This window comes from Barbatula barbatula (genome assembly GCF_947034865.1).
Source record: "Barbatula barbatula genome assembly, chromosome: 11".
In the NCBI taxonomy this organism is placed as follows: Eukaryota; Metazoa; Chordata; class Actinopteri; order Cypriniformes; family Nemacheilidae; genus Barbatula; species Barbatula barbatula.
The window spans coordinates 23,011,723-23,038,423 of record NC_136774.1 but is presented as its reverse complement, the minus strand read 5'-3'; the positions used below and the strand labels follow the sequence as shown (position 1 = coordinate 23,038,423).

The 26,701-nt window shown below is 41.4% G+C and overlaps 1 protein-coding gene across 6 annotated transcripts; it reads right to left on the bottom strand.

Annotated features, from left to right (window-relative positions):
• Window positions 1–667: 667 nt before the first annotated feature.
• On the bottom strand, window positions 668–26,701 carry mtmr3 (myotubularin related protein 3). Of its 6 annotated transcripts, XM_079467870.1 has the most exons (22): window positions 26,554–26,690; window positions 23,719–23,798; window positions 23,538–23,609; window positions 19,741–19,830; window positions 19,164–19,280; window positions 17,826–17,846; window positions 17,136–17,218; window positions 16,882–17,033; window positions 16,562–16,658; window positions 16,278–16,391; window positions 15,780–15,982; window positions 15,372–15,503; window positions 15,121–15,232; window positions 13,406–13,601; window positions 12,802–12,987; window positions 12,552–12,722; window positions 11,350–11,495; window positions 9,665–11,078; window positions 9,379–9,489; window positions 8,745–8,833; window positions 6,681–6,707; window positions 1,076–3,141 (listed from the first exon to the last, which is right to left on the bottom strand). In XM_079467870.1, exons 3-22 carry the CDS (start codon window positions 23,538–23,540, stop codon window positions 2,970–2,972), a joined length of 3,636 nt encoding a protein of 1,211 aa, XP_079323996.1. In that variant the 5' UTR covers window positions 23,541–23,609; window positions 23,719–23,798; window positions 26,554–26,690; the 3' UTR covers window positions 1,076–2,969. The 6 variants fall into 6 exon arrangements, with proteins under 6 accessions (XP_079323998.1, XP_079323999.1, XP_079323996.1 ...); XM_079467872.1 differs by lacking the exon at window positions 6,681–6,707 and having other exon boundaries at window positions 668–3,141; XM_079467871.1 differs by lacking the exon at window positions 17,826–17,846 and having other exon boundaries at window positions 26,554–26,692.

Genomic DNA, 26,701 nt, shown 5'->3' with positions numbered 1-26,701 from the left:
AATATAATAATAATAATAGCTTTGTCGACACTCCCGACAGCGGACAGTCTGTGTGTTGTTTAGTGTTGAGCTGTGAAGTAAGATCAGCGACCCTCTGGGTTTCTAGAAGAACTTCTGTCTGATTTTATCTGTAAGATTATGAGACGATAGAGGCTTGTTCGAGATGAGTGACGATATCAAACGCATGAGTAAATTCTCGCTTGGTTTAGGGGACGTCTGTCAATAAACTGATATTTGATGTTTTTAAACAAGGCTGCTTATATTGAACTGTCTTTTTTTGTAAAGAAATGATGAAACTATATTAAACACTATTAAAGTATGAGCCATAAACTATATTTTGTGTTGATTCTTTGTGTCAAAATGACCGAGGTTGTGTCCAGGGATGTTGAGGATGCGAGGGCTTCAATTCATGTTGTCCGCTGGTTCACAAACCACAGTATATTTACACAAAATTGGCATGTTAACCAGCAGCTGAAGTCTGTTGTAAAAGTTCTCTTTACTATGACAATCATATAAAAAACCGGTGCCAGTATTGTAAGGTTAATGCATTAAGAAATGTGTGTGAACGAAATAGTATTTTTCTTATCCAAGTTTGGTATCAAAGTGTCAAAATTGTGCATACACAAGACCTGCTATAATAAAGAGAAAAGTTTGAGGAAACTTCTAAACATTGTATTGTCATTTATTAGGTAAATAACTGGAACAAATAAGAAGTCTATTCAAACTTAGCCAAACAAGTTTTCTTAATGTAGTTTGAGTTCATACCAAGTCTCGACTGAGTAAGCACAACTAAATATAAACTTGATGGGTTCACAGCATTGCAAATGTGCTGAATATAACATCTGCAAGCGGAAAAAGCTTAAACATTCATCCCTTAAAAATGCACTTTGTGTCTCTATCAGTCGAACGCAAAGAATGATGGGAAGTGAAAAACCTTTGATCGGTTTCAACACAGCTACTATAATGTTCATGTAGTCCCAACCCAAACAGATTGTTGACAGAACACATTTCATTTACATTGACACACAAAGTTGTAAACACACATATAGTTCAGGAAACACTCAAGGAGACGGTTCGATTGGAATCCCATGTTTTATTCATATGGTGGTCTGCAACAGTGTCTATTTCTGATGGTTACCAATGTGCAAAATATAAACCATGGATTTCTCTTTCTGGAAAAACAAACAAAAATGTTCACATTCATGGATTGGCGTTAATGCAGAAGCGGTTCTGCTGTGTACACTGACTTCTGAAGAGAGGTGCAGATATGATCAGTCTGGAGAATTAACGCCCATCAACAAATCCAAACCTGCAGGAATTTCACTCTGTTATGTCTGAAAGCTTACGGCTCGAGAATGAATTCACAACGTTGTCATTGTTTACTTTTGCTCATGTTGATCAGAATCTTTACAGTGCTTGACATATTATGAAAAGTCAAGAGTTTCATGCTGTAAAGAAACAGGTAAAGTACCTGAAGACCATCTGACCAAGTCTGTGTGCACTTTTATTATGATGCTTCTAAGGTGTTGATTTGCCCTGAAAAAACATACAAGACTTAATCGTCATGAACGCAAGTAAATAATGACAGAATGTTTATTTCTATTCATTCCACATCTGTTGGTTAAGGGTCAAAATTCAGCAACAAAATCAGATAAAGCAGGAAGGGTAAACAAACAATATTCTGACTGATTTTTGTGTGTGTGTGTGTGTGTACCACCGTTTCTGCACCGGACGTTCACCGTGTCTGCGCCGCATCCAGTGTGGACCATATGTTTAATTCGTATGCATAACGTCTTTTGTCGTATCACATCACGGCGGTCGCGTGTGTGATTGTGTATGTTTGTTTTGTTTTTTGGGATCTCTATATTCAGTGCAGCTACCACACATCCACCAAATCAACACTGATTATCCTGTGTGTGTATCGAGACTGAACATAAAACAATAAATGACAATAAATAAGGGATAAAATGTTAACATCAAAGAAAAATATCCAGGGCATTTCAAAGAAAATCCCTCTCCAACATAAGTATTTAGGTTTATCTTTTTAAGCGCTTGCTAGAAGAAAAACAAGAAAAAAAACATTACAAAGAAAAACCCCAAATGACTACAACTGGGGGAAGCAAACACAACTTATATTTGGTGACTAATTTAGTGAGCCACTATTCAGGAATTCTATACAATTTCTCATCTTAAATGCTATACGTCTCATTCTTTTTTCATTCTAATATATTATCTCATTTGTCTCGCATTTATGTTACAAAAAAATGCATTAGTGAGAATGTCTCAGAATCGGGAGAAGTCACTAAACCAGCTGACATCCACAGTGCCGATCAGAAAGCCAAGAGCGCCCTCTAGCGGCACACCCTTGAGATACTAACAGGCTGTAATTTATCAGGAAATGTGTGCGGAAAACCCCAGAATGTGTTGCCTGCTAACCTGTGCTGACAATAATAAGAGAAAGAAGGCTTCTTCAAAGAGAGAAAAACAAATATTGTTGCGGCTTGAAAGATAAAGATAAGAACTCGATCAAATCTAGCACGTTTCGGCCGTGTCCCAGAAGCACCTTTCACCGAGCAGCATTCCCGAGAATGCAACTGAAATTTAATCTTTGAGAGCTGATGACACAGGAAATCCTATTCGAAAAGAAAAGAAAACAAGCGAATGTCGCACCGTGTGCTGGCCGTGGAAAAAACCTTCTCTATATGCAGCATGGTTCATCTTAAAAGATAAGCTTTCAATGCAGTCAAGAATCACAGAGCGTTCAGCAGTCTCTTCCGCCAACGCTAACTGAAAGTGCTACGCATCCTCCTCCCGGACAGCTTCCTGTACGCTCCCCTGTATATACATGATTCCCTTTCGGGTGGGAGAACACAAGACAGCGGCTACCCCACAAAACCTTCTTGGACTCATCCCTTGGGTCCTCAGCAGTTGTACATGTCCAGGTGGCTTGCCCTGGTTCTGGTCTGAGATCAGTTGGAGCTGGCCGTGATGGGTTTCTCCAGCTCTAGTTCCAGAGACGGCGCTGGGACCAGCAGGTTGCTGAAACACGAGTTGCACACACGGCTGGGTTCAAACAACTGCTGGCTCGGCACCGGAATCTTCTGATCGCAACAGCTGGCACAGAAAATATTCCCACAATTCCTGCAGGGGGCAGAATAGGACGGGACACAGAGAGAGTTAGAGATTAGAAAGAGAACAGGTGTATTAGGTCGTTCGCACACTACGGCACTGCGTGAAGTACCAATGGAGGACAGCAAGTGATTTTCTCCAATAACAAACTAAAAATACCTGTGTTTTGAGTTGTTCTGACTGTTCAAATTGATCAAACCATGAAAATGGTTTTGTTACAGGGATACAATTTCTTTGATTGGGCAATTCTCCCGGAAAAAGAAAGAGCCAACCGACGAGCAACATGCTTATCAAGATTGGCTGCGCTGTGGGCCTGCAGCTGCAGCTCGCTACTCTCGCGATAGTGAGACAAGTTGAGGTGTGTTTGTTTATTCACATTTATTATTAATGATGGGTGTTATATAAACGTTAGATTTGGCGATCGTTTGAAACTGATAGATTGAAAAGATGGTAGACATGAACTGCACATGGTTAGGGAAACAGAGTAATACGTCTGTGTCTTGTTGGCAATCGGCACGCACGTACGTAATCTAAACAACATGAAGGGATTATTGTGATGATGTATTGTGTGCTCCTGCTTTAGTTTCATCTTTTTCTGGAAATAATCGTACTCTTTGAAGATACGACATATTCATTACTGCTGTTAAGGTACTCAAGATTAATATGAGATTGGCAAAATTTGCGTGTTACCCCATCTTTAAGCTTTTCCCCATATAAATCAATTTGAATGAAACGACGACCATGTAAAAACTCATTTCTTTTAAACCTTGATTGTAATAAACACTAGCTACTGTTAGAAGAACAAACACATTCCAGGGATAAGAATAGTGTCACTTTAAGCTTGCTCTGCAATTAAGTTCATTATAAAGAAACCACATATGTAACTTGGCTCAAGGCAGCGACAAACTGAGAACATACAACTTTTCTGTTATCATGTTTATGTTTGATATCAGTGATTAACAAATACATTTATTTTGGTTTTCCGTGCTTGTTGTTTTGGTACGTAAAGCTGTTTCCTTGTAATGGACTTAAGATTTGTCCCTTTATTCATTTAATAAGCGCTCGTTCTTTTAACAGAAGCTAGAGATTATGCCAAGTAAGGTTTTAAAGAAATTTGGATCGTGGTTCAGGTTAGCTTCGGGTTTGAACTCCTATATGGAGGAAAATCACTTGCTGCACTCCAGCCGTGCACGTATAAAAACCACGTGATTGCAAACAACCTATTGAAAGAATGCATTACATACAGTATATCATTTATGTATCAACAGCCATTTAAACTAGAGCTGGAAATGTTATTACCAGATTAATGAATATAGTGCGGAACAGCCCCGGATTGGCTAATCGGGAGCACCGGGAGAATTCCCGGTGGGCCGGTCAGTTTTTTTGGCCGCGAGGGCCGGTATTGTCATGGCACGGTTGAAATATGGCTTTCCCTAGGCTGCCTTCACTCACAGCAGCCCTAATCTTTTTATTTATTATTTTATCGCAGCCCCACTCTTTTTTATTTCATATTTTTTCGCAGCCCCACTCAGAGCGCAGCCTGCAGGTTAATGATGACGTGATTATCTTTTGACTCCCTGGCCCCGCCCCCGACAGCGCCACTGCAAGTTGCTCAAAATAAAAAACCGTCAGAAATAAAAATAAATGACAGAAAGCGCAAAGGCGGCGCTGAAAAGTCAAGAATAAAAAGCAAGAAAGCTCTGGAAACTGACGCGGCCAAATGTTCTAAGAAGACCACATTTTTTCTCAAAGCAAATGAAGACGACGAGACGGCCGGTAAGCTAACGTTAAGGTATTTAGGAATAGGAGCACTGCAAGATCGTAGTGGACGTGCAAAAGCATGTCTTATTAGGTGCAAGCTAGCTCATTGTTAGAGCGCCCGTCCCCCATTCAGACTGACGTCGGTTCGAAGCCCGCGTTAATTAATGTTTTAGGGTTGTCCATGTTTACTTGAAGCTACACTTATGCAGAGGAAAAAGAGATGAAACAATCATTAGAAATCATTGTGAAAGAAAAGTCAGATAACAGTCCAATAGTTTTATTATTTAACTAATGTTCTCATATTTGTAAAAAAATATTTGAAGTTGTAAAGCAGATGTTTATTTAAAATAAATTATAGTGTCATTAGACAGTGCAATACATTTTATTTTAATCTTTTGTAATTTATAATTTTTTCCTTATTTCAATGTTTGGATATTTATGAACACTAATTCTTAAAGAAAATAGATTCTGATACTGTCCTGTTCTAATAAATCTTCACTGTGAAGCAAAACTTAGGCTACTGTATTTTCACTGAATGACAATGAATTCAAGGCTGTAGAGAACAGTGCGCTATTGCAGACTTAGGTTTTAATTATCATTATTTTAATATAGTCAGTCGTAAACTAAAGTGGGCCGGTCTAAGGCATGAAACTCCAGGGCTGAAAATGAGTCCCAATCCGGCCCTGGTGCGGAAACATACATACAGCCGGAGAAAAACATCAAGACACCACTGCAGATGTTTATTTCAAATCAGATTTCTAAATACTGTGGTCATTCCAGTCCTCAACAAAATCAAACTGCTTTTTTTCAAATCGTTTTTTACTTTTCCTAGATACATGTACAAATATTACTATTTTGTTCTTTAATATTAAGTGAATCTGAACTTGTTTATTTGCAGTATTTGAGGTCTAACAAAATAATTTCTCCAGTTTTCATTTTCTGCAAATAAATGAAATTTGGGAGAAATATTGTCAGTGGTTCACAGAATGAAACAAAAATAATAATTTGACCTAACACATACCTATAAATAGCACATTCAGAAAACCTGAAAATCATTTTGAAATGGTCTCTTCATTTTTTCCTTGGCTGGGTAGGGGATTATTTATCTATTTTCTCTTTTCAGTCACTGTATCCTTTCATAGTAGAAAACATTTGAATGTTATTTGTGCATGTACCATGCATAGTGTAACTAGACACGTGCTGATAGTGATGTGACAATAAAAGTGTTTCATTTTAAATGACTATTAAACTAAACTAAAAGAATCAGCAATAATTCAATCTATTGGCCGTCATTTTATCAGAACAAAATACAAGCTGTCCATTACGTCAACACTGTTATGGCAACAACAGCTCTTCAAGGAGTAACCAAAACCCGGACACATGCGGATTCACTGAACTTTAATTCATCGCAAACTAGTGAAGAGGTGCAAGAAATCCCCAGCCGAACCTTCACGAGCTGCCGTGTTACACACCACACACATAAACCTGTGCTTAAAACATGCAATCCGCTCACACTAGAAACAAACGCACATGCACACAGACAGAAGGTTAACAATAAAATGGTTTACAATATCTATGATGCTGTCTTTCATGAAACGTAACACAACCCATATTCATGAGCCCTAACATGTCAACGCTCCTTCAATAAGTCTCAACTCTACATATTACAGCACGGCTCCCCTAACATTAACAGAGCTTCATCCGAGCCCATGAGAAGACAGAGCAGAGGGTTAGAAACACTCTGAAGCGATGCAGGATTAACAGGCTGATGTGAAAGAGACAATCCTCACCAAACCTCTTCCATATGCTCCTTGCCTCTGTGATGGGGAAAAAATAAACACTTGAGCTTTTGCCTAGGCATCTTAAAAGGAACCTTGGGTATGAGAGATGTATGGCTTCATATATTAACAGCGGCACTGACTTTATAAATATGAAATGTGTAACCGTCACTGCATTCGTAAACTCTGAAATCATATTTTTACTCGGAGGCCGCCATTTTATTTGCCTATGGTTGCAAACGTAACCGTTCTCTTAACGCTACACACGTTTTCAATACATAAAAGTAAAACATGAGACGTCAAACATAAGACTATTGATAGGCCATAAAAGAAGTTTCACGTGTTCAGTATCAGTATGCGTCTGATCAATGTAAACATGCATTAAATCACAGCTTTAAACTACCACAGTTAAGACTATTTAAGACATCATCCACCATTATCATTTATTTTATACATTATGAGAATATACTGATTTACACAATGATAAGATGGTTTGGTTATTTATTCTGTATTAGAGCCCCCGTCAGATAATGAACGAGAGAGAGAAGACTATAACGTAAGGCTACTGATGTTGAAAAATCTACATCAAAACTCTAAATCGGAATAAAATGCATTTTATAATAGCTGAAAACATCGTGTTTTTATGAAATTCACAATTGGTTTTGGTTATTAATATGTATGTTTGTATTGTTTCTGACCAACAATATTAACATGTAGGAAAATACACCAAATAGCGCCTTTATTTTCTTTATTATTTTAGCATTAATTATATTTATTTATCATACAGTACCTCATATTTACTGAAGAACTGATTAGGCAACCTGTGCGTGCAAACATTTTACGTCATCAAAAAACAACATGGCGGCCTCCTTAGGTTAAAATGACAATTGAAAATGAGAAATGAAAATATTTGATGCGTTTAATGACAAATGCTAGTAGTTTAAGGCTATTAAAACGTATTAAGTATTACCCTGAGTTCCCTTTAAGACTCCATTGATGCATCCCAATTCTCAACTTATAAAGTAAAAACCGCAAAACTGAAATGGCTGCCTTTACTTAGACCAGTGTTTCCCAACCCTGGTCATCGGGGCACACCTTCCAGAATGTTTCAGATCTCTCCCTATATAAAACACCTGATTCAACTCATCGATCATGTGTTTCAGTGTTGGGAAACACTGGCCTAGATGACAGCGTGATTGCTAACAATCACAATAATCAAAATACAGCCCTTCTTTCTATGCAAGTATTTATTCATTCATTATTTCTTATGTAATGTTTACTGTATACATGCATTTATTAATTCAGTGAAGCGTCTTTTATTTAATGCTGTGTAGCGTCACTAAACAGTAAACCATCTGGCCTGGGTACTTAAAGAACGCTCATTTCAGCATACTATGATTTGCGACAAACTAGTTCTAATTTCGAATACTATTTAGGATGGATAGTATGCGAATTGGGACGCAGCACACGTGTCTTTCTTGGAGAAGACTATCCCAGAATGCAATGCAAAAGCTAAAAAATGATCACACATGATGAATGACTTCATATGTATACATACAGCTTTCATTCAGTATGGAGTTTTAAACACATACAATTAATAAAAACAGTTCTAAATCAAAAATCTGACATTTTACTCTATATGTGCTTGTTTTAATGCTATGTAAACTACATAAAAAATACACAAAGAAGGGGCAAGGATGTTGTCTCAGAAGGTACATGTCTATGTAGACAGCAGAACAAGCCTTTACTGTTGCTAGAACATTACATAACTTCAGTTCACCTGTCCCCACATCACTGCTGTGTGTTCTGTGCGTTTACTCAGTCCAACTGTCAACTGACTAAAACCGCCGTGTTTACAAACGCTAAAGAAATGATTTGCGAGTAAATGCTGAAATCAACACCGACTCGCCAAACATTTCTGTTTATACCCAACGGAAAGCAAAGATGTTTTTGAGACAAACAGGTGTTCAAACAGGGGTAAGAAAATAAGTCTACAGCCCTTATGTAAAGACATGATGTGTGACAGATCAAGGACGAAAGACAAAGAGACAAGTGTCTGGTGTGATGATGTCATACCGGCAGTGGTGCTTTCTAGTGGCCAGCCAGAACCCTCTCTCACAGCCGTAGCACTGCGCTGCCAGATGGTCCGGGTACCAGCGGGTCACCTACAAACACAAATACACTTTTAACTCGAACTTAAAGGTCAAATTGCCCATTAGAGGAAACATGAGATGTCACTGAAAAACATTGCAGAAGTGAAACAGGGAATTAACCCAAGCAAAAACATTTGGGATTTGATTTCATCATGATAGGTTGAATTGTGTTAGGTTTCATTTTTACTGGGTGACATTATTTCTCATAAAAGTTATGAGGTTTTGATGAAAGATCATTTTTATTACCTAGGAATACTGTGCAAAATAAGAACATGCATGTGTATACATTTTTTTACATTTGATTGTTTTCTTTGAAACTTCAAGATCTTAAATCTTTGCTACCAAATATAGTATATCTTATGTTGATTCAACAAATTCGAAGTCTTCATCACAGAAATAGTCATATAAATAAAGCAAAGAGCAAATAGTCTTTTAACAGTCTTGAAACGTGTCGTTTATTCAAACGATTGTCCAGCCTTTTAGGTGACTTCCACAGGTGTGTGTTCAGATGTACGTTCCACAGGTGTGTGTTCTGCAGGTGTGTTCCTCAGGTGTACCTCAGTATCCTGCTTGTCCACCTGCTCCCAGCTGGCCTCAGAAAAGAGTTCGGTACTGCAGCGGGAGAGACAGCTGGGCTCCATGTTAAAGTCAGAGTCTGTGATCGAGGTCTGACAGGAAAACAGAAAAAAAACAGCTATAAAACCCACCATAGAGGAAACAGCAAGCATGGATAAGACAAAAAACACAAGGCCCATATGAACCGAGACACTTCTCAATGTTTAACTGAAGACATGTTGCTGGCATATGAATGTTCTAAACAACAGAGATGCTTTCCGTGCTTACCACTTCATCTATCATGTCTCCATTGAGTCGCAGCATCCCAGCAGCCTGATGGCTCTCCAGACGGCTCCAGAGCTCATGTACCTGCCTCTTCAGGGCTTCCACCTCCAACTGGTGACCCGCTTCGATCTGTCTCAGCCGCTGCTGAACGGCATCCGTGTGCAGGGTCAACCCGTCGTCGTCTAGATGGCTCCGGGCCGAGGGGGGTTCTGGAGGGCTGAAGCTCGGTCGTCCCAGAAATCCCAAGTGCAGGCAGCGATGGTGGGAGCAAACGCCTCGAGCGGGGAGAGTCAGCGAGCCACAGCTGGCGAGCGATACCTGTCGGCTAAGCGTGGCCCGTTCCCCGTTTGTGCGTGCCCACTGTGGAGTGGAAGGCTCTGGGTCCGGGGAGTCTCCGTTACAAACAGGATTATGGAGGTCAGAGGGTGGAAAGGCACTAAGAGATGGCCGTTTGGGGATGTTGTTTAAAGTCCTGGCAGTGCCTTGCTGGTTAGTTTCTGCATCAAGACCTTGTCTGAGGCACAGCGATTCTGTGGAGGTTTTAAGTGGGTGTGGAAAAGTCAAGGGTCCCAGACTCTGCGGCCGGACTCCTAAGTCTTCCGTAAGCGTCTCTGTGGAGCTTTCCAACAAAGAAAGCAGTTTCTCAGCTTGCTCAAGAGTCTCCGATCTGGCATCCGGGTCGGTTGGAGATTCCTCTTTCTCAACCCCGAAGCCATTACTGAGAGTCCTTAGGCCATTGGGAGGTAAGTTAGATGTGTTACAAGAGAGGTTATGTTCCTCTAGGGCTTCCTCGGCTAGTTCCTCTGAGTCTTGGCTTCCTGAAGTGTCCTGACTGAGAGCAGAGGACGCTTCAGAACTTCCGTCCTCTGAACAATGTCCATTGACGCTGCGCTCTCTGATGCTTTCAGCTTGACCGGTAGCGGTTAGCTGTGTCTGAGCAATACCACCATTGCTGCCCTTTACATCTGAATGTGCAATATGGTTCATCTCGCCGTTAGCACACTTTAAACTGGAGGTATCATTATTGTGGTCTGTTTTAGCATCTCTGCGATAATCCGGTGCAGAGTCTTCCTTCGTTGCTTCCTGCAGAATGTTCTCCATCTGACCCACAGCCACACCTACTGTCAGGGATAGCTCCGCCTCATCAACACCTCCCGTTATTGGCAACCTGACATCCTCCGTGCCCCTGTTGGGCATTGTTCCCATAATTCCCACCCCTGCTTGACCGTTCACCCTCCCCTCTGGGTCTGGAGATACAGCATTGTCAGCCCCCGTCCCAATGTTGAGTTCCAGGGACCTGCGATGGTCCTGCCACTTCTCATTTAAATTGGGATCGCTGGAACGTCGATTTGAGGTCAATGGGTTTCCAACTTCACAAGCGCTGGGCAAGTTTTCGAATGAGCGGGTCTTTGGACGCCTGTTTGGACAAAACAACAAGGAAACAAGCTTAGTTTGCTTATAGGAGTAAAACTAATTTAACTGCTTTTAAGTACAATGTTGGCATCACGTTATTACATTGAAATTTCAAATTGAGGTTTGTCTTCAAAGTTTTTAAAACCAACGGTTCTTTTATACACTACGAAGACAAACAATAAACTTGAATTCCTCTCATTCTGTAAACTTAGATGCTGGATAAACAGAACCGCTTCCAACTGAAGCAAGATTTCATGTTGTAAGAGAAGAATTACCTGCCCAGGGGCTGGTCCTCAGGGTTGGCACCAGAAGCAGGGTAGGGAGCACAGGAGTCATCTGAAGGGGTTGTGGGTGAAGAACTGGGAAGGTAAACAGCTGTCCATAACAGTAGATTACGCACGTGACAGACGGGATGGAGAACCTGGGCAGAAAGAGCAGATAACCGGTCGGTTGACAGCGTGTTTGTCAATCTCAAGTAATATGACTAGATCAAAGAACAATACTTCCCATAAAAGAAAGTGAAGCCAAGCAAGCAAGTGACCCCAATTCGAATTATCAGGATGCAATGATGTTGCAATGCAAAAATCTGTTCAAAATGAGTTTCATTTTCCATGCAAAATGTAATTATTTCTTTTGCTGTTAGCTGAAATATGACACGGGCGTGTTCTCGGCACATTTATGAGAATCATCCGAACATTGTTTCGGTTAAGATGAGATGTGTGGATCGACTTTAAATCAAAATACAACAGAAATCACCTGCAGTTCTGAAGTTTAAAAAAATATAAAGCATTATCTATAACAGGGCTAGTCAACTGACGGCCCGTCGGCCAAATGCGGCCCTCCTTAACATGTCAAATAAGTGGAGAGACTTTAAGAGCAGTGTGCTTTAAGAAATACACGCCACGTCTTTGAAAGTCCCAAACGCTGCCACATTCATTACGAAAGTATTTCCGACGGCTCATAACGATTGACGTCTTATAAAGCGATCTGATTGGTCTGTACAAGGAATGTAATTGTTTACACCGTTATTATCGGCAATCCACAGCCACAGGCAGTCGGTTTGCGCATGTGATCTGCCCTTAGAAGTAACTGCAGGAAGGATACACCACGTGAACGGTTGTCTCAGATAAGGGAAAAACTGTTGTTTTTATTACTGCATTCATTATGTATGATTTAAACGGCCAAAGGAAAACCAGCTGTTCATCTCCCTCCAGAGCTCGTGCTACAAAGGATCTGCCCTTCTAAGTGTACGCTTTATAATACGCCAGTTTAACTTCAAGGGACGAGAACTGGCCCGCATCCTATTTAAAAGAAGTTGAAGAATATATAGAATCATATTTTGAAAAGAAAGGAAATGAAAAGACACAGCAGCTCCAGGAATGCATGTATAATCTCTGAAGCTTCGTGTTTATAGATTGCGATCAGAACAAAGAGGTCAAACTTGAGGTGAACACGTAACAGCGAGAGGGTTACGTACATTCTCTGAATGGGAGGAGTAGAGCATGTTTCTGAGGGAGCGGTTGGCAGATCTGAGGAGAGACCACACAGAGCAGGTTCTTTCTTGGATGTGCCCGTCCTTGCGCTCCTTCCCGCTGTTACACAGGAACGTCCCGAACAGACACGAGTATGTGTGCTGCACGAGCTTCACCTGACAACATCAAAACGAAAGACAGTTAGTGAATATCCAACAGTCTGTAAAAATAAAGGTTCACTTCAATGACACTCACCAGAAAGGCTTCATTAAACTCAAAGGAACATGGGAACTGTCTCTGGAGCTGGTGAACACAGTCTAACCATTGCAGGAAGACAGGACAGCGTTCGTTCAGGTCCTCTGCATTTTCTCCATGACCGCAGCGGTCGGCAAACTTGTGCCCGAAGTCCAACCACTCGGTCTCAACCAGCACCTGGAAACCCTGAGAGAAAGAGAATTCAGACTGATTGAATCCATCCACTTTCTACAGAGTAAAAACGTAACCATGCATGAACAAATAGCAAGGCATACAGGAAATACAGCAGACAAAGAGTTCAGATTTTTTCACGGTTCATACTGTGGTGTAAACCCATCTGTTTAGTTTCAGTTTACTCGATTGATGGGTCAAGTCTTTTCAGTGTTTTGTCGGTGAACGGATATAAGGAGTGAAGAGTAGTGTCCTCCAAGGTCAGAAAACATTACAAATATTTCCAACGGTTTCCTCAAATCCATTGTCTACATAAACATGGCCTTGTAAGCATTTCAAACCGCAGGATTTAAAATAAGCCCTAGTGGATTTTTCCAGCATGTGATATAGCTTACGAATTCTTCTCGGTCTAATTCAGATCGGTCGATCTCACCTCAATGGTGCGGTAGTACGGGTCCAGGAGGAGTTTGGCCAGTGCCACTATCTGAGGTGTGCGGTCCCATCCGTCCGAGCAGTGTACCAGGACGGGCCTGTGGTCACGGTCCACTGCGTTCAAGACGAGAAGGGACGCTTTGAGCAGAAGGGAGAGATGCTGCAGCCACTTTGTGCTCTCCAGAGCAGACAGCCAGCTGTAGACAAAAAAAAAAACACAGCCATTAGACACAACACAGTAGAGCCGGCCCTCCCTATAAGCGAACTAAGCGGCTGCCTAGGGCCTAGCCACCACCCCCCTAGAGCACATGAAGTTAGTTTTTTGTTATTTATTCAGGACACACATCCATTTTCTCACGTATGGCCGTACCCACTATTATTTCTGCGGTTTGTGTCAACATTTTTGAAATTATTGACTAATGGCAACATTGCAATAATTGAGCATATTGTAAATTAATTGAATGGTTGTCAATACACTAAATAAAAATTTTTAAATATTAAATCATCATCAAGTGCTGTGTGGCTTAAAAGGGTGTTTTATAGGTAGTGATTAAAATAAAATGAGATGAAAATGATTTTTTTTATTAAAATAGTTAAATGCATTGAAGAATAAACCCCTAGAAGCGTTGTTGGTCTGTGCTCGAAATTTTAAGGGACAGTTCACCTGAAATTGATGGTTATGAAATGATCGAATGTTTTGACAATCACAATACACATTGTAATGCAATGTTTATGTGTTTTTGTTTTAATGACTTTCCTACATCCCAAACACAGCTACAACTAATAGAATTGGGTGTGTTCAGTATTCAGCTTAGGGCCCTGTAAAGGCTTGGGCCGGCCCTGCAACACAGTCATAGAAAACTGGAATGTGTTTATGTGAAAATCAACAGGTACAGTAAACCATTCCCTTATATAAGCAGAGCTCAACAACAAGGATTTCATTTTGCAGGCCGGGTCAGGCCCTGCCAACATTTTCTCTAGTCCCACCTCAAATATATGTTGGTTTTAGAAAAATATTCTTCTTCACATCACAGAAACCCAATAACACGGACACCAAAACAAACATGTGCTGTAGGGACGAAGCAGAAACTGTCCCAGATGCCTCAGGTAAGCCTTAATGCTAAACTCTGAACTCTAAAAAATATATAACACCCTTTTTAGCAGCTAAAGCGGCCGGTTAAACAGACACAAGATCTTTCCACACACATTACAACCTCCTGCAGAGACATTTAAATCAGACTGAAAAAAAGAGAACCAGATTTCTTATTACAAATCAAGGTTTTTAGATACTGGCACTGACTTAAGAGGGGGAGAATGACTTCACTTGGAAGACACACCGTTGACTTTAAAACACACAGAAGTGGAAACATTTCAGATGGAAGAGGAAGTACACAGCGCAGCACTGGAAATCACAGGCAGATGTGATGCCAGGACGAGAACAATCGAAGGAAAAGAAGTGGAGTAGCAGAGAGCTGTTAAGAGTTTGAAAGGAGAGACGGAGCTGATCATGTGATCTTTCCCATGGCTGATGTGATATCATCACATGAACAGAGCAGCACCCAGACAAATGCATCAGTCCAAGTATACCAAACTCTTCAAAACTATAGCTATTCAACTTCAAGGTCAGCCTCACTCTTATAAGAATCATTTGTCGTGTGAAATGCTCCCTTCTTGCTGTATTGCGACTGCAGCGTAAGCTGCTCATTGGAGGCTTACTTGGCAGGATCGGGCATCTGGGTGCAGAGGAAGCGAAGAGACTGGAAACTCTTGCGGATGGAATGAATGTTAGCCATGCCCATGAACACCACCTCACAGTTAGGGTAGTACTCTACAGGAGAGAACAACAGACATCTGTCTCAGCCACGTAAATACCATTTATTTTATTATCATACAGCGACATGAGAATGCCTGACAGGAAACATTAATGTTACTGAAGCTGTAACAGAAGAATGAGGGTGAGAGGGCACCTGGACATTCACACCCTCCTCCTTTGGCTCTGTTGGCCACGGCTGCCGCGTAGGATCTGGCATCCAGGATCAGAAGTTTACGAGGTTGGATGGCCAGCGACTCCACATCTGAGCTGTTAGTCATGGACGAGTCTACGATAAGAAACAAGAGTATTTAAAACAAACCACACCAATATCTGCTTGCAGAGTAACTAAATAATCAAAATAATTCAAACTTGAAAATGGGTTAATAAGGTAGGAATAGGATTTTTGTGTTAACACCTTAAGTTGACTCTTGGCTAGATAACTTAAGTGGCTTTTATCTAATCATGTACTACACTAGCAATCTGAATGTCTATATGAATACAACATGACACAACTTTTCTTGTGTGACTTCTGAAATGGTATCATGACATCCCTGTCACTGACCGAAGTCAACATCCGAGAGGTCAGCTCCGTTGGTGTACTCGCGGGAGAACGAGCCGTTGGAAAGGCCTTTACAGGTGCTGCTGTCCACGGCGCAGGCTCTGGCAATAGACTGCACCATGTGCTCATCATCTGCGTTTCTCCAGCCCCACCAGCTGACCTCAGGCTGACCGCATCGAGCAATCACCGCCCCTGTGCTCTGGTGCCTGGAGGAAAGATGACAACTTGGTGGATAAACATCTGGACTACACCAAAAGGTCCTGGAATTATCCATTTTTTACGAGACGACAACAGATCATTCATTTCCCATCGTGTTTTAGTGTTGCTCCTCTGTTGTGTGGTGCGTTGCGAGCACGACAGATTTCCTCCATACACTCTTCTGATTGGCTTTGATGGTGTCGAGCAACATTTTCACACTCCGTGTAGACAAACAAAGCACTCAACACGTCTTGAACATGGCGTTAGATTTTGCTCAAAACAAAAGATATAAGACTGACTGACCTGTAAACCACAGCGGGGATTCTCTTCCAGGAGCGGAAGGCTCCCACGTTGTCCAACTCCGTATCTGTAATCCAGGCTGGCACCAGTAGCAGTTGAGGGTAACTGGAACACAGCCTGACAATGCCAGGGACAAACGGAGGGCACTGTTATCAGAGCAGGGTGATTGATGCCCGTCTGAAGACATCTCATCCTGGGCACGGCCCTCATCACGGACTGTATGTCCCGGACAGGATGAGTTCAAATGGGTTTAAACACAGAGAGTCCATTTGTGTTATGAAACTCACTTGTAATTCTTGTTGATCTCGGATATTCTCCAGGCGTTCTGAGTGTCGAAGCCCATCCGCTCCACCTCATTATGAACCCGTGATGTCACTTGATCACCTGATCAATAGAGGAGATACAGTGGGAGAAAGAAAAAAACAAGAGAACGTAATAAATCCAGAAGGGAGGCAGACAGTCGTGTGTAACCAGGCTTTCATATAAAGTTTAAGAACTTATCTAAATATCTCTAAATACCTTTTAAAGATTTGACATAAAGAATGTTATAATGAGTCAGTATGCAATAAAAACACTGAACAGCTCCCGTGAGCATCTGATGAAGCACCTGGTCTGCAAAGATCCCCGTGCTGTTCCTTCTCCACACACCACGCGTGGAAGGCGAAAGAAAAGAGATCTTCTATCTGAGCTGGAGGACGGACCGCAGCGCTCAGCCTCTTCAGCCACTCCTGACACTGCTCAAAGGTGGAGAACTGGCACCTGTCAAAACACATGACGCATCAGTGACAGACAGAACAGAGACGAACAGGATAAACAAAGATTTCATCTGCGTGTGTGTGTATGAGTGATGAAGTCTCTCACCTGATGACCTTGCAGTCTTTGCAGGTGATGTGGAGCTGGAACATGTCCCGACATTCTACACTTTCTATCAACTGCAGGGGAACCTGAGAGAGACAAACATAGAGTGAGACAGAAAGAGATGGATTAGACAGACAAGTGCCATTATTGTGTGAGTTCAGCACCAACACATCACACCACAACACAACACAGCGTCTGTACCCAGACGACAAAATAAACCCAAAAGCAAAGGATCAAATCCACCTGATTTACACATGTTTAGTAGGGATGTAACGATTTACAGTGATCCGGTTGAAAATCGATTATAATATGTGTAAAATTTGTATTTTCCACAAAAATGTGCAGCATTTGAGAAATGAAAAAGGGAAGTTCATTACCTCCCTAATGTTTAGACCTGGGCTTTGTGTTCATCAACATCATTTGTTAGTGATTAAAGTCTGCAGCTTATTTTTAAACAAACTCATTCATTGTTCTACAGCTCCAGAACATTAAGCTTGAACTTCGCCATGCCAGTCAGCAGCAATCAAACGTGTATGTACGTGTGTGTGGGCAGCAGTTCCTCTTCTTAACTTTGGAACTTGTGCGTGATCACACGTTGACCACCCCATGCAACTCCTGCAACTACTGATAGCACAAAGTGCCCAAACTGCAGCTTGCGACAGCATGCAGACAAAGCGTTTTGTGATTACTTACTGACACCTCACACGAACAATTCTGTTCACAAAGACAGAGAGAGAGAAAGAGAATGAAGAGCTTTGCCCGGATCATGAGATGAATGTGCACAGTTCGAGTTTTGGCTTGCTTGATGTACACACATTCCTGGGCTGCGGTTTAATTCCATCGCAATAACCTGACCTCACTCGAACATTCCTCTGGTTTTTGCTGAAGGGGCATGAAAGACTGCAACACACATGGTAATATCTCAAAGATTTTGTTTTGAATCATCATTCCGTTTTTTGAACCCATAACGAAATGTTTCATGACAAAAATCACACCGCACACACTGTGCAGTTTCTCTTACAACACTTCTGTTGCCTCACACACAGGCCTGTGGTCACACCGGCGCAGCTACGCAACACACTGTGCCTCAAACACACACACCCTCTTTCACAGGCACACAGAGAGTCACACTCATTTGCTCTGGTGAACATGTGACTGTCACAGATCAGATCTGATGAATCAGCTCGTGCGAGCGCTGAACCATTCAGCTACAAACTCATCTGTCCCATCCATCCATTCACTAACAGAAGAGCACAGATGAGGGAAAATTCTGGGGTATTTGCGCCATAAACTTTCTACCAAAGTTTGTCACTTATAGTTAACACGTTGACGATAAAGCGCTTAATAAAAGCCTAGCAAGCAATCTCAAGAGCTATTTTTTAAGTTGTGTTGTCACGATCATTCTCAAAGTGGCTCTTGTGGACCTTTCTGGGTTTGTGGATCATGTCTGCTGAGGTAGTACAGTACAGCAGGTTATTAAAACTTACCCAGAACCTTAATATGGTATCAGGTTGAAAGTATGGAGGTGGACGATTCCCAATTAAAATCCAACTGCAACTATGGCAACAGTCTCAAGAAAAACTGTGAAACAAAGAACTAAGAGACCGAGCTGTTCAATACACACACAGCCACTGTCAGAGCGCCTGATGTAACTGTGGCCCGCTGTCCCTAAATACCCTTCACATAAATTGTGGCCTCTAAATTTAGCAGCTTTCCCAGCACAGCATAATCTTTGAGAGACCACGAGACACATTCATTACAGCAAAATACATCACTTTAGACACCGTCACTTTATTGTTGAATAACTGTGTAAACCAGCAGCAGATGAGCAAGGCCACGATCGCACACGGCAAGCTAAAGTGGCAAACGTTTGATATTCTGCTCAATTTCTATTTAAAGAATCTGACATAAGCAGGCGATGCTTCTAAACTGACCCATAATTATGTGCGCAGTTATGACAAATGTTGACCTAACTAATCATACATTGTGTGCCCGAAACGTAAATTGAACCCATAAACATGTGACACTCACATTAACAACAGATTCTTTAAACTTGATGTGCAGACGGTAGGGGGACATGGCGATGACGGCATCCTCCGCCCGGCCCACGAACTTTGTAAATTCTCCATGGAGCTCTGGAAAGGGCACCTGCAACGACATCATGGTTTCAGACAACTGCCACCATTTGCATCCAACCAAACATCTACCACCAACATCATCTACTAATACTTACATTTTCAAGACATGAAGAGATAAGAAAATGTTCTTTTAGATGTTAAAAATGTTTAGTGCCCATGTGGGACTGAGGCCCTGTTTTACACCTTACGACAAACTGCACTAGTTAGCTTTAGGCTACTGATAAACTCCATACTTTAGCATACACAAGAATACAAAGTGTGAGAAACAGTTCACTTTGTTATTAGATGAAATGGGATTGGCTAATTAGCAGTGGACATCCAAAGATGCACGAAATCTAATGATAGCTTGATTAATGCTAAAGTGCTAATTGATTAAAATTAAGTGCATTACATGGCACACAAAAAAACGCGATGAGCTAGAAGAAAAATGACTTTAAGCAGAGCATATCGAAGTCTTGATCTCTGCTTACCTGAAGATCTTCTTCCTCCAGGACGGGGGGCTTCCGAGGGAAGATGTGATTGGCCTGGATGCACTCCAGACTCTGCTGCCCCTCCTCCTCCTGTCAGACAAAACATGAGATTTAACCCTTAACAAATGCAATACAGTACTGCTTACAGCCTTTTTTATCAAATGCTAAACATTGTAAATGGTGCTGACTAAAGACATTTTCCAGTTTTGTCGCTCTCAGCGGCCACACGTCAACCTGATACGGATATAACATTGCTCCACTGCTGATAACCTGTGATTAAATCTGTGAACACCTCAGGTAAACTGAGGACAAAGTCATCATAGCATTTCCTAAACCATTACTGCTGTTGGCTGGGGTTCAGGGCAGCAGTTGTAGGAGTAAAAACAGTGTTTGCCATGACTTCCTGCTGGGAGGTCACTTCTGTTATGTGGGACATAACAAGCACTCCTGTAACTAAATACAGCGTAATGGCTTTAAAACATAAACATAGCTGCTCACTTCAACAATGCAATTATGATCACACACACCATCAGAACATTCATAAACAAAGCACAGCAGTCCGAAGTTTGAACACATCCATTCTTTAGTAAAACTACATCACACGACAAGTCAAGAATCATATAGTGATGAAAAATGAATTATTGTTCTTTCAACCAACTTCATGAGGTGAGTTTTCGTTAGTTTTGCAGAAAAATATAGACACATATTTTGCCTACCCACGCAAAAACGTCTTTGCAACAAAAATCTGAAAAATTATACCTTTGACCGGTAGTGTAGATGATGATGACAAGTAATCTGTTTACATCCCACCATCATGAATGCGTAACGAATAATGAATTTGTGTGGCAAGATCCTGTTAGAGTATATAGCGTATAACAAGCTCTGTGTGAGTAGTTTGAGATCTACCCACAGTCTCAGAGCTCCGGCGTGCTCAGCATAAGCCAGTGGTTCTCAAACTGTGGTATTGAAGAGACCCCCATAAAAACACTATATATTCATTTACATTTCATGATTTATATTTTTTACAATTTCAAATGTTTAATACATGATTGATAAACTGGGAATACATCTCAGCCTATGTGCAATTTTAAAATAGTTGAATGAATTATTGTTTATTTATCATTGGATGACGGGCAGCTCAAACTCAGAGCAGGGGGCAGACAGGAGCTTGCGAAATCAGGGATGGGCATTTTTCCAATAATTTCATATTCAAATATTAAAATCTCTTAAAAGCTAATATTTTTATATTGGTTTATTTAAATTAAGCTAACAATGGCGTAAGTTTATATTTAGTGACAATTTCACATCAATCTTATAATTATCATTAAATATTGCTAATGCATTAAAAAAACCTATACACAGGATATAATATTAATGTTGAAAAAAGAAAAATACATAAAAACTGCATTTAAATCTGCGGGGAACGGTATAATACAAAATGAAAACAGACAAAAACAAAACGAACAGAACGCAACGTATATTGACAGTCTGTGATATATGGTTATCGTGTTTCTTTTGTTTTATATGTGCCTGATAAGAAAAACAAGCATGTAGATCTAGTTTAGTCTGGTGAAAGTCTGTTCAACAAGGCGACAGCGAAGAAAACACGCTGCTCTTCTCTAACTCCCGGTAACAAAACACAGGAATGTTGTTTGACTCGAACAGTCTCCAGGACAGGATCGGGTTGTGTCATAAAGTGCCGCCCACTGACTCTTACCAACCCATTACAGGCCTACTTGGAGTGCTTTTCCACCATCTCGCCGAACCGTTCTAAGCACAGTCTGACACGGTTACAGTTATGTTTTCAAGTGAGCCTGGGTCGACACGGCACGATAAAAAAACGGAAATTTTGGCACGGTTGCCTAATAGGGCTAATGAATGCGCGCAGAGGCGTTAAAGCTCAGTCACTTGTGAAACCAAGGCAGCACGTGACGTGTTAGCGTAGACATTCTAAAAATGTCTGTTTTCAGCCCTGGGGTGGAAAATGAAACCATTTACGTACCAGCTGGCATGGAACGACACAGTGGAACGATAAATCAACGAGAACGATTCGGAGCGATGGTGGAAAAGCGTTCCTAGTCTCTGGATGTTAATGCGGTGATGTCACACTCTTTTGGATATTGACAGTTGACAGGAGAGAGAATATAATACAGTTTAAGTGGCCCTCACTCACACTTTGAGCACTTACAGAGTAGTATCATACCCTTCACAGCGCTTGAAATTAAGCATTGTCATGTGGTTGTCCTTCGGACAAGTACATTTGTCATACATTTGTCCGAATAAATTACTTTTATTAAAAAATTACGGTTGTGCATTATTTTTCAGTCAAACGCACACCTATAAAGTAGTTCCAGATCAGTCGACCAATGCAGTTTGATATCACTGCGCCAAGTTTAACTGAATAAGGTTATACCGAAGCCTACTGTCTACCACTGAATAAAGATCGACAACAAACAAAATGACGACGGGCCGTTGAATTCTTAAAAAATAATGCACACCCCAAGGTGTAAAAGCCACTCCGCGCATTACCACCTCGGGTTGGTCGTCGTCCATTATTCCTTACATGACACCAGGGCCGGAGTGGGCCCCAAACTCAGGCCGGGAAATCCCACGCTCATCCCGGCCACAAATCAATTTTTCAACCCTTTTTTAAAATGAAGAATGCTTTGAAATCATCACACAATGCGCCATCAATGCCTAATTAAACTAGCAATACATTGTTTATGAGCAAACTAAATACAGTTTGGCTTCAGAAAGTTTCAAGAAAACAAATATAAAACGTAAAACGTCGGCAACGTGAATGTCACTTTGTTGACGGCCCCTACATTCACAATTAGCGAATGTCCAACGTCAGGCCAACTTTAGTCTTCTATAGCGTGCTTCTACTTACAAACGTCAAGAGTGCATTATAGTGTAAATACACCAGACATTCATTGGTCTGGCTCATATAATGTTCTGTGAGTAATCTGGCAATCAAATCACACGCATACACCAAACAAACAAGCAGGTCTGTAATGACAAAACCAGCATTTATCAAACTTTCAGGTAACAGACATGTGTGTGTGTGTACGCTAGATAGAAGTCTGTGTGTAACGCTGACAATGGGCATACACACTTCAGTACACACACTAGAGGGGCCGGACCGGGGCGGTCCATTATGGGCATGGGGCCAGGCACAGAATTGAAGTGCACACAGACCAAAAGGCAAATAAACAAGAAAACGCACAACTCATTAGGAATGTATAAACAAACACATTCATCAGCATTCACACAGAGAATGGAGGGATGTGTTAAAACTGTCAGCACAGACATGCATAAGGCATGATTCACGAAGGAGATACACACACACAAAAACACAAACAGGAACGTGAGAAACAAAGCAGACACCTCCCTGTTATTGCACACTTTCTGTTCAATCTGATGGGTGACATGTTTATCTGTGTTTAGAAGTATAAAATGACTCTAAGCCATGTTTTGAATACAAAATGGTGTTCATTTCAGCTACTTGACCAAGGCTTCATTTATGGCTAATCTAATCGGGTCCACGAGCTGGAAGTGTTTTATAACAGGGAGCACGCTAGTGACATTCACACATTTATTGCCCGTTGGTCTGTCTAAAGAGGGCATTGATTCCTGCTGAGACAGCAGTCCGGACAGGACTTTGACACACCGAGAGCTGTTCATTTCAGCTGATTAAAAGCCCAAAGCAATCAATGAGCAGTTTCCCATTCAGCATGTGAACCGCTGTTGGCCAGCTGTGCAGAAGGAAAAGAGAGATTCTGCTAATGTTTGTTTACCATAGCCCCGGTGAAGGAGTGTGGGAGCAGTACTGTCTGTCTTGTACGGCTTGTTCGCTCGCTGACTTTAATCTGTGTAAAACAAAACAAACTTTCAAACATAAAATACTGAATATTGAAAATACAGGTGTAAGACATATTTCCCAGTTTCAACTGAAGCATGCTTGTTTCTTGTTCTTACCGAACTCCTGAAAGCAACGAGGTGATGTTTGTTTGAGATAATCCTGTGTTACCTTCGTTGATCAGTTATGACATTGAAACCTGAGGACAAACGAGAAATTAAATCAGACCTTCATCTCTGACACTATGGCTTTTCACAGTTTGGTAAATATCGCTGTACTGCAGCTGAAGGGTCTCTGTGGGCAGAAGTGTGCTTCTGGAGTGGTTTCAGAAAAAATAAAGGAATGGGCGACAGCCAAACATCTTATTATTATCTCTGATTGAGACGCCTTGCCCTCGATAAATGCACAACTGCGCGAAACACATCATACAGCATGACATCCAGAATAGTTGAGCTAAAGCGGGTATTTCTCTTGAAAGTGTATTATATCAACTGGTGAGAGTACATTATTATTTACAGTAGATGGCTTCAAGCTAATAGATAAACACTGAAACTCAATTTCATCTTATATCTGTTTACAATCAGACAAACAAAAAAAACCCCATTTGATTATAAGTTCGTTGCTATGGAAAGAAACTACAAAAATAACTTTAACTACATATGCGTCCTCTAAACGTAAGTAGTCTACACAGACCAAACTATTAAAGTTGGTAAAATGTTAGTAACCTTGTGTGTCTGTAATATGGCGACATCATCCACAACCAAAAATTCACAGACGCATTCTACCGGCCACATTCAAGCAGACTGGAACCACAGATAAAACATATCTCTTACAGACAAACTCTCATGTTAACTACCGCTGACGGGCGATACGAGGGTCACTCCTCTGACTGGTCCTGTGTCTCGTGGCTGCTAAAACAACACTGTAATAATGGATCGCATGTGAATCGTTCTATGCATAAAAAAATGGTATTAAATAAAATGAGTCAGACTCTCGTGTCGTGATCCCAAGCAAAACATTTTCATACTGGCCCTGGGCCTATATCCAAAAACACACTTCCAGGTAGAAGGTTCTCCTTGCACACAACAGGACACAAAGCCTGCGGTGACAAACACAGTCTTTCTGGAGAATTCTAGACTTGCATTCAGGTCAACTGACTGCAGGTGGGCAGAAGAAGCGTTCATCTCAGGTGTCAGTCCAACAAACCTGCAGGTCAAACCAGATTGTGAGCTCCCATTCCTTAACCAACTCGCGGGCTGATTCTGTTTCACTATACTAAAAAGCACAAGGCATTCAGAGGCCTGTGTCATAGGAACGGTGCCGTTTTTAATTTGCCTCTGATGACGGGGATTAAACTGGTATGAAAAACAGTCAGGAATAAGTCGTGAAACTATTTAAATGATGGCACAGACATCACTGCAAAAATGTCAGATACAAGCACAATTCCTATAGTATTATGGTTTTTCCGTTGTGTTCGCATCCGTCGCACTTTTAAGCGACACCGTACAAACGTGCGCAAAATACAAAAACATTTCAGACTTTATGTGCCTTAAACCTAAAATATAAACGTCAAGTGTGAATGTCATTGGATTACATAATGCAAACCAAGTGGAATTTAAGTTAAAGAAAGTGCATCGAGGTCTACTAAAGTTTGTGCAAGGGTGCCTACTGCCTATAGTTTCATATGATGGACTACGCCTTCTTCCTTCAAAATCAGAACGATTAACAACACATGTTTTATTGTCACAGCAATATAAGGCTCAGCAACATTCAGGCACTTCTGAGAAAAGCTCCACCTTCATTTGTTTGGAGATGACACGTTGATATTTTATGTGACATACGTTTCTTCTTCCTTATCATACTACACAAACTGACGTCTATAACTAAATTCCAGCAGTTTTGTTGGCGTACCATGAGCTTCATTCATAAACCGAGACATCCACGCCCCCTTACCCTAGTTTACAACTGACCAGCCGGACTCTACACACACGGTTAACGCACAATCATTCGTGTGTTATCTACTGTTGTGTTTAAATGGCACACGTGTGCGATGATTCCCAAGCAGATTCGTTTCAGTCCAGCCGAACACACACCGTACAGGTTCACGGCACACGAGGAATCAGACACCAAAACAAGAGCAGAAGGGTAAAAGCATCCAGCAGCAGCATAACAAACCAAACACGTGTTCCTATTGTATCCAGGCCTCCTCCAAAAAATCACCATGGTAACCAGTTTCCATCAAAATATCGAGAGGAAGAGACATTACCTATCAGTGCCATAAAACAAAAACATATCACATGTTTGTGTCATACATCACCCAAATACCACACGTACTACAATTACTGCCAGACAAGAGATGAAAATAAGATGAAGTTTAAGAAAGATACACGTTTCCCTTTTAAAACCTAAGTTTCTCTTTTAATACGATGTGCAAGGTCACCTTTATAGGTAAAAACATTTGATGACGTTTTATTGCAATTTAGAACCGTTTCATCGTAATAAGAGTAAAACAATAATATAATTGTATTACATATCTGAAACGGATCCGTCAGAAAGTGGTCACTATAGGGGACGTTTGTCAGAAGCTGGTTACCATGGCGAATTATTGTCAGGGGCTCGAGCTCAAACTGTCAGTCAGCAGCGCGGCAGCTGATTCACTGACTGACCGGAGCGCGAGCGACCTAAACGGACAAGATCGAGTTGAACGGACGCGTTCTCGCTTTCTCCGGCGATGAAGTTGAAATCAAACGTTCTTAATGACAACAAGCTTTGGGAGCAAACGCATTTCAACCCGTCAGACGAGCCACTTATAACGTTTCTCCTCAGCCGAGGCCCGTGTCGGTGTCTGATGTTGTTGTTGTTGTCGCGAGGCGGAGGGCGGACCCCTCTGATAAGGCCTCAAAACACCGCGAAAAACACCCGCATCTCGGATCAAAAGCACCCGCTTCACTCACCTGACGGCAGCCTGCAAATTAGCTTTCTTCCGAGCCGCACGAGTGGAGATAAACGACGAACAAATCGACAAATTGCACCTCGTAGCCATTTGCAGAGTCGGCCCGTCCCACTGTGGAGTCCCGTCGTCACCGCAGCCTCTCCGGCGTC